Here is a 14578-nt window from a genome sequence, read left to right on the forward strand (position 1 = left end):
ACTTCTGGTCTGAACGGGAACGTCCAGCGTTTTCTTCTTCTGCTGTGTGTATTTACAGGAGCTCGATGCTGCCTCGTGAGGCCTCAGTGTGAATGTGCTCGTAGCTTCTCCTGACTGTTTGACACAGAGGGAATCATTTCAGGACGAATCAGCCTCAGCTCTGCATAGTCAGACCCGCACCCATATACATCTCAGCTGAATGCTAAAGCTAGCATGCTAGCTACAGTACAATAGGTGAACACAAATGTAAATTATCAGATGTTAGCATGCTGATGTTTAGCATTTAGCATGTATGTTGGAGAAGCGGCTTGTGGTCGGAAGATCGCCGGTTCGATTCCCCCACCGGACCCACAAAAATGTGGGTGTGGTGGAGTATTCCCTCCCCCTCCATTAGTTGGCTGATGTGCCCTTGAGCAAGGCACTCAACCCCCCCCCCCCAATATGCTCCCCGGGTGCTTGATTGCAGCCCACTGCTCCTGTGTGTGTTTCACTGCATGGTGCATGTTTAGATGTGTGTGTGTCTCCCCAGTGATGGGTTAAAAGCAGAGAATCATTTCCCAGTCTTGGGATCAATAAAGTAAATAAACTTAAACTTAACTTAAATATTTCAGGAAACCAAACAGTGTTTATATTCCTGTTCATTCTTTTTCATCACATTTTCTACTTTCTGCCTTTCAGCTTGTTCAGTTTATTCACTGTTTTTTCTTGTAGCTCCACAAACGCACCTTTCTGTGTACCGATGTATTTATTTCAGAATACATGACAACTATCCGGAGTACAAAAAGTTCCTTTGGGATGAATTCTGACTGATTTCTTGTCGGTGTTGACAGACTTGTTGCAGCTCGTAATCACATTAATGTGTGAAACTGAACAGACCTGCAGAGGAATCTGGATTGTAGCTACTTGTATTGTTCTACTGTTGTGATCGGTTCTCTGTGGATGGTAATGGAAGCTAAATGTTTGTGATGTGATTGAGTACAGTCTGACATCACACATTCACACAGACGTCACCTACCAGTAAAGTGACCACTTTGACCGTCACTCCCTGCATGCCGTTCTCTATGCGGCTCTCCTTCAGGCTGCCGTTCAGCCCGTGGACCGAGTCCCACGTCGCGAGCTGCAGAAAAACACAGAGACGAGCCTGAATGTTAACGAGCCGCGTGCAGAACGGAGGCGTCGACCACACAAGACGCAGTTTGAATGATTTCATTTGTTTGTGCGTCAAAGGTCCTCAGAGAGAAGGAAGAGGAGCGAACACGACAGACACAACGAAGCAAACAGTTCACCATTTATTCACTGTCTCACCGGATTTCATGTTTCTGAGCTCCTGCTGCAGATCACACAGAGATGAGATGAGCGCAGTGAACGAGGTGGAAGAAATTAAGAGGCGTCGATGCAACATCCAGCACGTTTTCATTCAGCCACACACAAAACCGAGCTGACCTAATTGAGTCCAGGAAAAAACCTGCTGTCTCCTCAACAAAGCCCCAAACACCCAGAGCTCTGTGAGTCACCTGCTTCATACAGATGACTCACAGAGAGAGAGTGTGTGTGTGTGTGTGTGTGTGTGTGTGTGTGTGTGTGAGTGTGTCTGACAGCAGGTATACAGTATGAAGTCCTCACAAAGAGTTATAGAGTATAAGTACAGAAATAACCACTAATTACATCTCATATAAGGAAGCAGGAAAAACGAGCTCAGTATCAGTTTGAGACATTTGTTCAGCTGTCTGATAAGAACAAAACAAAACAAAACCTCAGAAATAATTATAAAAAAAACTTTAATACTAATAAGAATTAATTGATTTATAATGAATCACAAGTATATGTCAAAAGAACGTGATCATTCTTTTATAATTCTAATTTACTATCTTACTTTAGTGCTATAATAATAACTAATTAATGATTAGCTGTATTTAATAAAAATAAAATAATTTACCCTTTGGATTGTATCATTTGTTCTTCGTGTCTCTTTTCACTCACTGTGACCATTTTCACTTTAAACTATAATTTTAATGTTTTTTTATTTATTTTTTTGGCAGAAATGTTGTTTCGCACTTACAAACCGTGTTGCTGTCAGTTTCAGCAGCGTGACTGCTAAAGGTTTCCTCCACATCTAAAACTACTGAACAAACATTCGTGTTGCCCTCAGGGGAAATTGTTGACTCTAATGACGTTCCCATCAGCCTCGGCTGTTTAGTGCTAATTAGCAGACAAAGATAAATGGAGACGGTGACACGGTAAACATTAGAGTTGCTAAAGATCTAAAGAGTGCTACCACCTCGTAGAATGTGATGATGGATTCAGGTCATTTGAGCATCTTGAGATGTGCAGGTAGGTAATCTGTCACCGTCAGCATCATGTCTGAATTCTGTCATATTTCAATGTGAGGACACACAGTTCTCTTACTTTTGATGTGACTGTCGGCGTGATGTTTGTGTGCTGATATGATACCTGATGTCACAACTAAAGTTTTTTTAATTACTGTCGACACCTGACTTTGATTCAGAGTCCTCAAATATTAAAACACAAGCAGCCGGGCAGGAAATCTGGCCTGAAATCAGGAACTCATCAGTAACGAGACAACAAACCTGACCCGACATCTGACGCCAGCTGAGGATACTTCACAGTTTTGGAGTCTTGGTGCTACAGAAACATTTGCGTCAGTCCCAGCAGGGACTGAAGGTCGTTACCAAAGCTCCGTCACAGCCGGCGGCATTTTCACTTTGATTTTTAGCTGCTTGTTTTTGTCACCGGGTCATTTTGGCTTTAGCTTCTGTGTCCATGTGCATGTTACATAATAGCACCGCGAACGCATTCATGCCAGGCTGTGTGTGTGTGTGTTTTGTTTTCATAAAGAGCATCCCAGTCACCATGGAAACACACAAACATAAAATAATCTTATTCCCTTTTTCTGTGTTTGCTGTTGATGTTTCTGTTCAAACATAAGCTGGAGCTGCTGTTTGATGCTGAAGTGAGTCAGTTCACAGGGAACACACACACACACACACACACACACACAGTTTATTGATTGGTTGGGATGGCGATGGTTGAATAGGCTCCACACTCGCGCATGTCTCTGTGCACCATTAATCCAGGCAGCATCAGTTAAGTGTTTGCACACATCGAATGCTTCATATGAGAGAAACTGATGTTAATTAACACATGAAGCTTCGCCACGTGACCACAAACTGATTGTCTGCTTTGGTTTTGCATAATTAAACTCTTTAGGTTACGGACTGTTTAGTGCATCAATGTAAAAAGCTGAGAAGGAATCAATACACTGAAAACGGGTCACTGATAATAAAATAGTGTGATCAACCTCGCTCTGATAAATGCTAGCTGACAGTTAACGTTAACACGCTCGCTAATCTCTGACAGAATGTCTTAATTAGCGTCGTTCAGCTAAACGTGCTGTCTGCTTCTTGTTGTACAGACTGCAGAGCTGTAAACAGCCTGCCTGGGTCATACAATAATACATCACTAACACGGCCGGGACGCCTCAAACAAATTGCTCTGCTAATGCTCCCCTAATGATGATGCTGCTGTTAGATATAACACGGTCGAGTGTGTTTATTAGGCAACATGGGCTCTCTGATAATTGCATGTTGCTAGACTCGCCTGCATTGATCGGAAAAAATCCAAATAAATAGCAAAACACGAAATTCAAGTTTACTGTACTGATCCTGGTCTGTATTTAACATCCATCAGTGCTGCTTTCATACTGCAGAACATACAGCCTGTATAGCTAATATTGGGTGAAGCAGCAGAGTTGGGGACAGACTGGAAGACTATATCTAGTACTGGGTACTCAACCCTTCAGGCGTCCTGGTTCTGAAAGCAAAACTCATGTTATGGTTGAACCATAAGTACAGAAAATTAACAACCATGCTGGAAAGTATCTGGTTCCTTGATAAGAGGTCAAAGGTTCAAGCTTGTGGACATAAAAAGTGAAAGCCAACTACTACTCCCAGGGTGCATTTCAGTTAGAAACATCCAATCACAGCTGCTAATCCTGCTGCATGTGTGAGCTGACACCAAAGATCACACTTTGTAGAAACCTGATGAAACTGTTCACAATCAATCGATCAATCATCCATCAACTCCAACAACGAAACACTCTGAATGTGCTACAGGTTGGATTTACTACACCGTGGATCCACATTAAAAAAAAGTTAAATAATTTAAACAAATTTTAAACAAATTGTCTTAACATTAACCAAAAGTACTGTAGATTTAGCCGAGAGACTCTTGAACAATGGAGAGATCATTAAAACAACTTTCATGTCCAAATTTCCAATAACCAAATTTAGAAATGTATTTCTAAAAACTATGCTGTGCATTATTTTATAAACTATTTAACGCTGTAACACGCTAACCACGGGCAATATAACAAATGAGCAAAGTATGTTATCATTAAATTCACAGTGCTGCTGAGGTTGACGGGAATTCGGCCTCTAGTTTTAGAGACAGACTCACAGACTGAGCGACCGTCAGTAAGTGCGACACACCGAGCTTCAGTTGGGACTCACAGAGCACGCTGAGCCGAGTCAGAGCATGTTGGACAGAGTCCCCTATCTGGAAAAAGCCGCTTTTCAGGACACATCCTCATACCTGAATGACTAAACAGACTTATTACCAATGATTCCAAAAATTACATCTATGACGGTTGGAGAGTCCGGCGACAAGCGTACCAGACCTTCATCATCACATGGTTAATACTGTGAAACAGCTTGCTTTGGTTTGGGTACCAAAACTACTTGGTTATGTTGAAAAGGTCAGGGTTTGAGTTTAAAAGCACATTACTGTTACATACGTGACATAACTTAAGCGAATAACACAAGTTACAGTCAGTCAGTGTTGACTTTTGGTTTCATGGGACATGAAGTCTCCTGGGTGAAAGTCTGTTCGATCCATCCATCCATCCCGCCTTCCTCCACATGCAGACGTTCATACTCTTCATACTGTGTCACGTGACTTCCTCCTTTGCTCGCATAATAATCACTATGGCCACTAGAGGTCGCTGCCTAACAATGATATGGGTCATAATAACCTACTTGCACGATCTATGCAGTTGTTTTTCTGGTGAGGTCGGGCTGGGTTTTAATGTTGATGTTGGCTGGGGAGTAGGACAGCCGTGTATCTGGACATGAAACTTGCATCCAGATGCTGCCCTTTACAGCCACAAAGCTCATGTTGTTATAAAAACTGATAGACAGGATGGAGTCACTTCAACTAATCACAGAGGATCACATGTCCTTGACCCGCCAAACAAACAGAAACAGAAGAAGAAAAAGCGAGCGAAGGATAAAGGAAGAGGTGTTGAGCGAGCTGAGGATGACGGAGAGTAAATGGAGACGAGAGAAAGGAGGCGGAGTGCTTGTTTAACAATCAGGGAGCTATTCTCAGCCCTGCTGTCCTTTCAATGATCTCAATCCCTCGTTTTTCTTTATGCGTGTGAGATAGTCATTAACACACACACACAGATAAATTAGCTCTTTTCCACTCTTTCTTCTGTCTCACTTGAACTGTTGAGAACGGCCATCAGAATCAAGAAGAAGAAGAATGTAATGGAGTAAGACTGAAACCGTCGTACCCGGCAGGGACGAACCTTTTTTTTTTTACTCCCTCTGGATCTGTAACGAGGCTTCAGAGTGACAGGAAAACACTGCAGAGCTGCTGCTGTCTGGAGGGCAGAAATGGGACTTTATAGTTTCCAAGATGCCTTCAGTGTCCCCGACCACACTGTTAATGATTAATAAAAGACTGTTGAGGAAATAAAATTATGCTATTAAAGTCTGACTCATATTTGGTGGCTCCCTTAACATTTTGGGGCTTTGTAGGCTTTTAAATTGCACCAAATTTGAACATTACAATAAAAAGTCTAATTTACTTGGTTACATTTGAATATAACAACATTTTCAGAGCATACTGTTTGGCTCGAGCCATTTATCTGTTTCCTGAAGGGTACTTTGAAGGCTGGAGCTTTGGTGTAAAAGACTCATCTTTTAGCCTTTTAATGCCTTTAAATGGATTTTATTTAAAAAAAAAAAAAAAAATGGCATGAAGACACATACTGCTTAACGTGATGTCCCGACGCTGGCAGACAGGAAGCATCGTAGCGAGGAGCACAGTTTGGTCGTCTGACACTTTTTACTGCACTTCAACAACTAAACTTCGCTCTGAAGAAATAATAAAGACAATCTGTTGTGCACCGAAGAGGCCGAGCTCCACATCACTGTGGACGGACCACCTATTATTCCTGACAATTATTAGATTATTAATAGTAGAAATAGGTTTTCCAAAATGCCAGACAGTCCCAGGAGTGTTGCCGGTCTCTCTAACTGCAGCTCGTTCTGCTGACTTACGGCAGCCATGCTGCTCTGAGCTGTGAGAGGAGCTGGTAATGAGAGGACGAGGAGACAACAAACATACGACAAATGCTCCCAGAATGTGCTGAGGGGCGTTTGGTGTTTCACTACAGGATCAGCATATTTCACAACCTGCATGAAGCAACAACACGTCTGCTGCCACTCCTTAGCTGATCATCAGTATTTATCCTCCTCATCCATTCGTTTCTATTCTCACTTATTTGTTCAAAGAGCCTCAAAGAAAGTACAAGACTCTACAAACTGAGTTTTTTAAAATAACTTAACCTTTATTTTACCAGGCGAGACATTAAAAACGTCTTATTTATATTCTGTCACACACAAAATAAATTAGATGGATTTTGACAGTTACATATTGATCCTTTTCCAAATGTATGCCTCTATAATAAACAGCACAAGTGTTTTTTTACAGGTTTTCCTGCTCTTGGATTGCAGGATTCATCCTTCATGTGCTTTCTGGCATTTGTATAAGTAACAATACTTGGTTGGGGGCCGTTGAGCCAAACGTCTACATATTTGTCAAAAACTGACATTTGAACTTAGGCTGCACAACTTATTTAAACACCAAAGTCTCCCCGACCTTCAGTGAAACTTAGACTTTTGAAGTTATACCCTGAACCCTTATGGCTCCAAAACCAGGGAAGAACTAAAAGACCAGGACGGCACAAAAAAAACAAGTTCAGTTAGATTGTGGAACCAAGAAGACTAAAGTTAGACTTGGTTTTAATCAACAACAGCCTGGACCTGGATCCAGACCTCTGATTTGTAATCAGTAATTCAGTCCGGTTACGGCACACGGTTTTGGCTTGGTTGGGTTTTAAATGGCTGCTTCATTGAGATGAGGGGATCTTTGTTGCCATGGCTACAGTAATTACAGTAATGTAAGAAAAACAGGGAGATAAACAGCTGCCTCATCAGATGTTCTGCTGATCCCTCCGTCCACCAACCTCCATGACGTTTGTTGCTCTATAACACCAGCGTCACCCGACTTCCTGCTTTGTTTGCATCATGATCACCGCAGCTTTGTCACTTGAACAGAATATTGGCTGCGTGCAGGAAATGAAACTTGATGAAGTGGTCTGTTAATGATTACGTGTAGTTGAATTGAATTAGCATTTCGACACACACACATCTCAGGCCACTCACTGTACCTCCCACATGCTTTAAAGAGAACAGAACGTGAATTTCTCTCGAGGACTGCAGCCAAAGTGCTGCTGCTTCATCTGCTTGATTCAGACAAGGCACGAAGTGACGGCTGCTTTTCATTCACCTGAAGTCTCTGCAGCCTCTCCGAACATGCTGCCTGCCATGCACGCCCTACGCTCCATCCAGACTCCATCGGTGTATTGAGATGCACCCGTTCCATGAGGGCTGTGGATGTGAATGTGTTTCCAGTGGAAACTTCATCACTGAGCCACGTTCTTCTCTTTCTACTCCTCTTCAGTGTAAACAATCTCCTGTTCTATTGTCTGTCAGCTATAGGAGCTTAGCAGACGTTTAGCAGTTAGTTTGGCTTTTTCAAGCAGTGATGAAAGTAGACTCTCTTTAGAAGGAAAATATGCTCTGAATTGGTTTCTGTGAAAATAAAATGTGGAGCATCAACACACGCTCAGACATGCAGGAATCACAGAATCCGAAGGAAAAGCTGAACCTTCGATCGAGTCTCCTGGACAGGAAGTTCATGTCCTGCTGAGCTGCAAATACAATTAGCTGCTGGATTATGTTCACTGAGAGCAGTGAGTTGCAGGGTGGAGGTCAGGGTGGAGGATGGACGTACGAAGAGCAGGACTTTGTCACCAGAGATCAGGACTCATGTACGAGCATGTGGTTCATATACTGAACCCACACTGCAAAAAGTGACACGCTTGTTTTTATAGAAGACAGATATCTTCTGACCAGGCAGTTCATATGTGAGAGCATTTCACTTGTCTCAAGCATTTTTTGTCCTTATTTATCTTTATATACTTAATTACGACATCTTACTGATATTTGATTACTGGCTCTGAGTAACAAAGTTGAAAACAGTTTTTTGAGGTCAGAATTTCTTCATATCCAGACAAATGAACTTATTTTTAGTTTGGCTGCGCTGTGTTTAACATAACTGCGCGTTCTTAGAGACTAGATATTGTTACGTGTTTCAAAAATCTTTATGTTTTTGTTCTGTTGTTCGATGATTTTAAGTAATTTTCCGAGATTTTTTATTTCCCTTTTCTTATTTTTGAGAGCTGCGTTTTTGCAGAGCAGCATGTGGTTAGATTTGTGATAATAAAACACCTTGAGTAAAGAGAAAGATCGTGGTTCTGGTTAAATACAGAATAAGTTAACACTTCCTGTTTTGTACTTTAAGTCAGGGTTGATTTTTTAAATTGAACCAGGACCATAGTCTTTATCTTAAAATTTTTAGTTACTGCGAGCCTGCGGCTGCTATCAGCGCTGTGAGGCCGTGCCAGGGTGCTACCTGCTGACATCAGTGCGCTAATGTGTTGATGCTTAGTAGCTCTGTTTACCATGTTAATCACCTCAGATTATTGTGTTAGCATTCTACCATTTGCTAATTAGCACTAAACACAAAGTACACCTGAGGGAATGTGGCTATATGATCATAAACTAGAGTGTTGGACACGTATTTGACCACATGGTGGCACTAGAGAAAAAGTCAGAGGTTGCTAAAAGCGTCCACAACATGGATGTCTGTACAAAATATCAGGGCAATCCATGCAACAGTTGTTGAGATATTTCAGTTTGGACCAAAGTGGTGGACCAACTGACTGACCCCCTGCACACCGCGCTGCTAGCATGGCTAAAAAATATGCAACATTTTGCTCAGTATGAACATTTTGCAGCTATGCAGACACATCCCATAAAACACGAGGGAGCTAAAAAAAAACTGCTGTACATTCGCTCAAAACGTTTGATGTTGTAAACTGGCAGCATGTAAACGTCATTTCTGGGAAACGTGTTGTCAGAGGTCGTCAGTGAGGCTGCAGCGTCGTTCAGCATCAGGTTCATGTTTTCATCCCCTGGAGAAAAGGTTTCAGTTTAAAACAGACCAGCTGATAAAGTTAAGCCTTATCAGAATAAAGGCGCTGATCCGATCAGATCCTCTTCACGCCGGTTTCACGTCCGTCTCCACGCCCCGCTCTCCTCCCAGCGGAGGTCAAACATGGCGGATAAATCTGTAGCTCGCTCAAAGCGCCGCTGCTCATGCATTATTCCTGTCCTCCCTGCTTCTTTCTCTTCTCCTCAAATGTCAGGCCTCTTTTTTTTCCTCCTGTCATCCAAAAGGCTGTGCTGGCTGTATTTCTGTAAGTCATTCTCCCGTGGACAACAGAGTGAAATGCCAGCGCTCCTCACCCCCCCGACTCCCTGGCAGACTTTCTACACCTTCACCTCCTCCTCACCCTTTTGTTGGATTAGTGATTGAAATGACTTGTGAGGGTGTGTGTTACAGTGCTGAGCCCTCATCACTTGGCTGTTAATCCAGTATATTTATATGTGCGTCCCAGTGATGGCGGGGACTGTGGTGAACTCTCCTGGTCCACACCAAACCGGAGCTTTTGGAAAACTCCTTCCAGGGTGAAGATCTTCAGAAAGTGTTCGCAGAGTTGACGAGTGATTATGATTTGAGACACACTGGAATAAATATTAATCCTTAAAATTACACAGTTATTAAAACTAGTTTTGGTGTGATATTTAAAAAACGTTAAAGCAGCAATTTTAGATCAGTAACTTTTACTTCACATTTACCTCCGTACAGGAACATATAGTCAGAGGCGGGGCTTCCATGGTGGCACGGCAGGCACCCGCCCCCCTGCAGTCTGATTGGCCAACAGCCATTGACTCATCATAATGTCAATCATTGCGTTGCGTAAAGTTACCGACGCTGCATGATAAGACAGAAGCAAAGGTGAAACCTTGTTTGATTAGACCATGTTAAAAACTCATGAAGGCTTTTATTTTGGAAAAAGAAGGAAGTGGCTCCTCGGCTCTGCGCATGAACTCGTGTAACTTCACCAGTCACTGACTGTTTTTCGTCGTGATGCTCAAAGGTGCACCGAGCTAAGGTAAGAACACATACAGAACAGAATAATTGTGATACAGAACACATAATTGTTTAAAATACGCGGTGTAAAGAGCTGAGCACTAGTGATTTTGAATATTGTTGTTGTCCATTTCACTGTGAAATTTGAGTGTCAGTGGGGAATTTTTCTTAAGAGTCACTTCTACATGGGGCAACCTGTTCTTTGCTGAGCCTTTTTTCCTCTGCTTGAAAATTGCGTATAATTAATAAAATGAGTATTTCTGGAACCACAAGGTCTGTTTGAATAGTTTTGGTGTCATAGGGAACACTTTGAGGATTTGTTGAGATGGGTAATTATTAGTATATGTGTTACTGGTGAATAGTAAATGAAGATGACACACAATAAAAAGCCACTTAGCAGATTTAATGTGGCCAAGAAAAGCAAGATGGCAAGTGGGCAGACTCCATTTTTCATTTTTGTTACCCCCCCCCCAGATTTATTGTTGTCACCCCCTGTGCCCCCCACCAGAAAATTCTCTGGACCCGCCCCTGCATGTAGTCTGGTATAAAAAGTCCCTATGAAGAGATTTTACTGATGGAAAAACATACTTGCTGCACACACAAACACACACACACACACACACACACACACTCTAAGGTCACAGCCACACATGTGTAACCACCCACAAACACTAAACATGAAGCCCGCTGAGCAGTGTTTCAGCTTCCCATGCTGCTGTTTCACACTGTTTCATCCTCTGATGCATTTCACTGTTACGAAAGCTCTTTGATGTTTCTAATCTACACAAAGCTTCGCTCTCCGGGGCCTTTTCAAAGAGAAACACTGCGCCCATATGAATGGCAATTAGTGTATATGTGTATGTGTGTGCATCCGCGTGTTTGCCAGCTTTTGATTTCTACCTTTTTTGTTCATCTGAAAGACGATCCGGGGGTGTTAGATAATTAGCACCGCTGCAGGGACCCACAGAGCCGCGCTCCGTATTCACCCTCCACCAGATCACTGGAAAACTTAACAAAATCGTTTTTAAGGTTTTCCATCATTTCCATTCAGTCGGGACATTAACTCTCATGAACACATTGTGGATTCGACCAAAAGGGGGGGGGGGGGGGGGGGGGGGGGGGGTGTTACAGTTTCAAAAATGAAGAGCACAAAGACCCAAACCCCTGAAAACTGTCAGCTCCTGATGAGATTTTCAGCTTCAGTTTCCTGTGGATTTTCACGGTTCAGAACCTGAGTCCCTCTGATCGATCCGATGGTGTGAGACCATCACGATGGTTCAGTCCTCTTCCAGTCGGGTTGTTTGGGAATGCAACCCAGAGCAGGTGGTCAGCTCTACCCAAGCACAAGTCGCTGGCGTGAGGCCGAAAAGAACTTTAAAGAGATAATTGAAGAAGGCTTGAAAGCCTTGAGAGGCAACCAGCAGGGTCCACACCATCCAGGGACGGGTATCTAGGTCATCTCGCGAAGGTGAAGGTGGGCTGCCTTCATTAGCTTTACGGAGCCTTTTTGCCTGGACGTTGCTGGTTCCCAGGTTCCCCGTGGACTTAGCACTCACTGGGCTCAGCTGCTCTCAGTCTGCAGACCACGTGACAGCAGGGTCAAGACCAGCTCAAGTAAAAGGCATCAGGGCACTGGTTCCTGTATGTCGGCCACCAACCCGACCAGTGACGGAAGCAACCTTTCATCTTAGAAACTTCGTGTCTTTTGGTCTCAGGGTATTTTCAGTGTCGATGGTTTGAAAATGTTCAATACTGCAGATACAATACAGCTTCAATCCTGGTCCCTTACTCTGAGACATATAAACTTCTTCTTCAACAAAACATTTGTTTCTCCTCTCTTTACCAAAAGAAGCCATCGCTGTCAAATGTTGGACCGACCATCGGTTTTAAATTTGGCAAAATGACTGATTTAAATCAGCGAAGAAGATGAAGAATGTGACCAAACATTTGATTCCTGCTCTCAGGACGAGACACTTTTCAATACTCGCTGCTAAAGACACATTTCAGTTGGTCACAAAGAAAAAGAAAGAAGAGGACTTAAATATATACATATATAGATATAAATCAATTAGAGCTGTCTGGTGACATTTAGTGTTACCTCTGTTTAATATGAATATGTAGATATATGTTTGATACAGAAAGTCTGTGGTTAGACTTGGATAAACTTTATTTGAATCAACATTTCTAACAGTTGTCTTTCACTGGACATGTGTTGTTTCTATGAGATGCACAAATGATGGATATATGATGGTTTTATATTCGGCCCCTTCTGAAATCCAAACGCTGCATCTGTGTTTCATAATTCTGTTTCATTACAGCTTTTTCATTTTCAGTCCTGCAATTATAACCAAACCTAATTTGGTGTCTCTTTATGGGACGTCCAAGACCTCAGTGCTCATTCATCACTGCCTGTGCCGAACAGCAAAACAGACTCCATCTTTGTGGCTTTGGGAAAAAAAAGAAAAGGGAGAAAAATATCTATCGTGTTCCATGCATTATTCACAGAAATTAGCAAGCTTTGAGCTTTCAAAGGCACAAATTGTTGTTAACGACTCCAAATTACCTCAGGGATTTGAAATTAGTAGCGTCTGAGGCTCATTTTCATTCTCCAACATTTCTAATGGATTCATTTCAGAAGGGCCGGTAACAATACATTCCCCATTATGGACAAATGGGGGGGTAATTTCTATCCTCAACAAAATAATTGCAAACCTCTTTAGCTCTTCTGTGGGAGACGGGAGACTGACAGAGACAAAAGAGCCGACGGGGACAAAGACGAGACGGACGGACAGGAGATGGGAAAATGGCAGCCTGGTCAGAGCGGAGCGGTAAAAGACGTGAACATGAATGATGCTGCCACTCTGAGGGTCAGCCCCTCTCATTAGGAGCAGAAATCTCTGTTATATAAGACGAAACATAAACGAGAGTCTAAAGCACCATTACAAACAGACGTCAGGTCATTATTCTGTAGGAAGGATCCCACAAACACTACGTTTACACTCAGCGTGTAATTATAATGACTCCACATGATGAACAGTCCTGACTGTGACACCCACCTGTGACCACATCACATCAGTGTTCCTGCACCAGCTGTCAGACTTCGTGGTGAATCTTGATGTGTTGGCTGAGTGAAGTGTGAGTGAGACGGAGTGGAGAGAGGAGGGACGTAAAAAACTGGCTGGAAGAGTCGTGAAACGAAGGTGTGAACGTTAAACAGACTCTGTTTTCAGGCCTCGTGTTCTGAGGAACATCTGGTCCATGATGGAGCGAAACCATCTCTCTTCGTCAGATTTATACTTATTTGTTGTTTATCTGATGTTCATCATATGTAGGAACCCTTTTATAAGAGCAGTAAGTCATGCGGGCAACAGCAGCCCCGAGCTGTTCTGACATCACTGGAAAACATGGCCTCCTGGGGCTCATTGCTTTAGTCACAACAGACGGTTCCAATGTGCTTTTTTATAGTGATCCAAATAATCGTTTCTTCTCCACAGATTCATGTTACGATATTTTTGTTCTTAAGCAAGTTCCTGTCAAGTTGTTGTGAAATATTCCCTAAATTCAGTTTGACTGCAGGTCAACGGTTTGCTTATGGATAAAGAGAAGACACAAGATGATGCTGTGAGACCTGCTGGACAAACACTCGGAAAGCTAAAGAACAAAGAACAAAGACAGCAGTCTGCTCGATCTGCTGCGCTCGTCCACAAACACAATCTTTACAGTTATGGTGGTAATTCTTTTGGCGTGCGGCTAGCCCAGTTATCAATACGGATATTTTCTAATATCCATATTCATCATAACATCACACATGTACATGAGGGGGCGCTGTTCCTCTCGAGCAGACGGACCTCGAACCATCTGCTGCCATGGTGCTTCTGATGGCGGCAGACGGTGGAGGGTGGAAAAGGTCGACGGTAAACGGGACAGAAGACAAGAACTTGCCAGCTGAAGTCGTCTCTGAAGTGATTTTAGCTTTCTCACTTCAGTCCGACTTTATATCCGTCCAGATCTCTTCCTGTTGTTCACATAATCTCCAGTTTTCAGAGTAAATCATGCAGCATGGCCCACTGCATTACTGAAAATGCAGATAGGATTAGAGATATTTTTGCGACATTAGCAGATACAGATGTTAGCTTTGTGTTAAACTAAG

At 42.7% G+C, this 14578-nt stretch overlaps 1 protein-coding gene across 1 annotated transcript in view; it reads right to left on the reverse strand.

The window, feature by feature from the left end:
* The window catches only part of LOC121624961 (glutamate receptor ionotropic, delta-1-like), a 475076-nt gene that overhangs the window by 34472 nt on the left and 426026 nt on the right, over positions 1 to 14578 (reverse strand). The window contains exon 9 of the mRNA XM_041962947.1: positions 1016 to 1117. Coding sequence (XP_041818881.1) covers positions 1016 to 1117 — 102 coding nt within the window. The remainder of the gene's footprint in view (positions 1 to 1015; positions 1118 to 14578) is intronic.

The sequence above is a fragment of the Chelmon rostratus genome, chromosome 21, assembly GCF_017976325.1.
Source record: "Chelmon rostratus isolate fCheRos1 chromosome 21, fCheRos1.pri, whole genome shotgun sequence".
Classification (NCBI taxonomy): domain Eukaryota; kingdom Metazoa; phylum Chordata; class Actinopteri; order Chaetodontiformes; family Chaetodontidae; genus Chelmon; species Chelmon rostratus.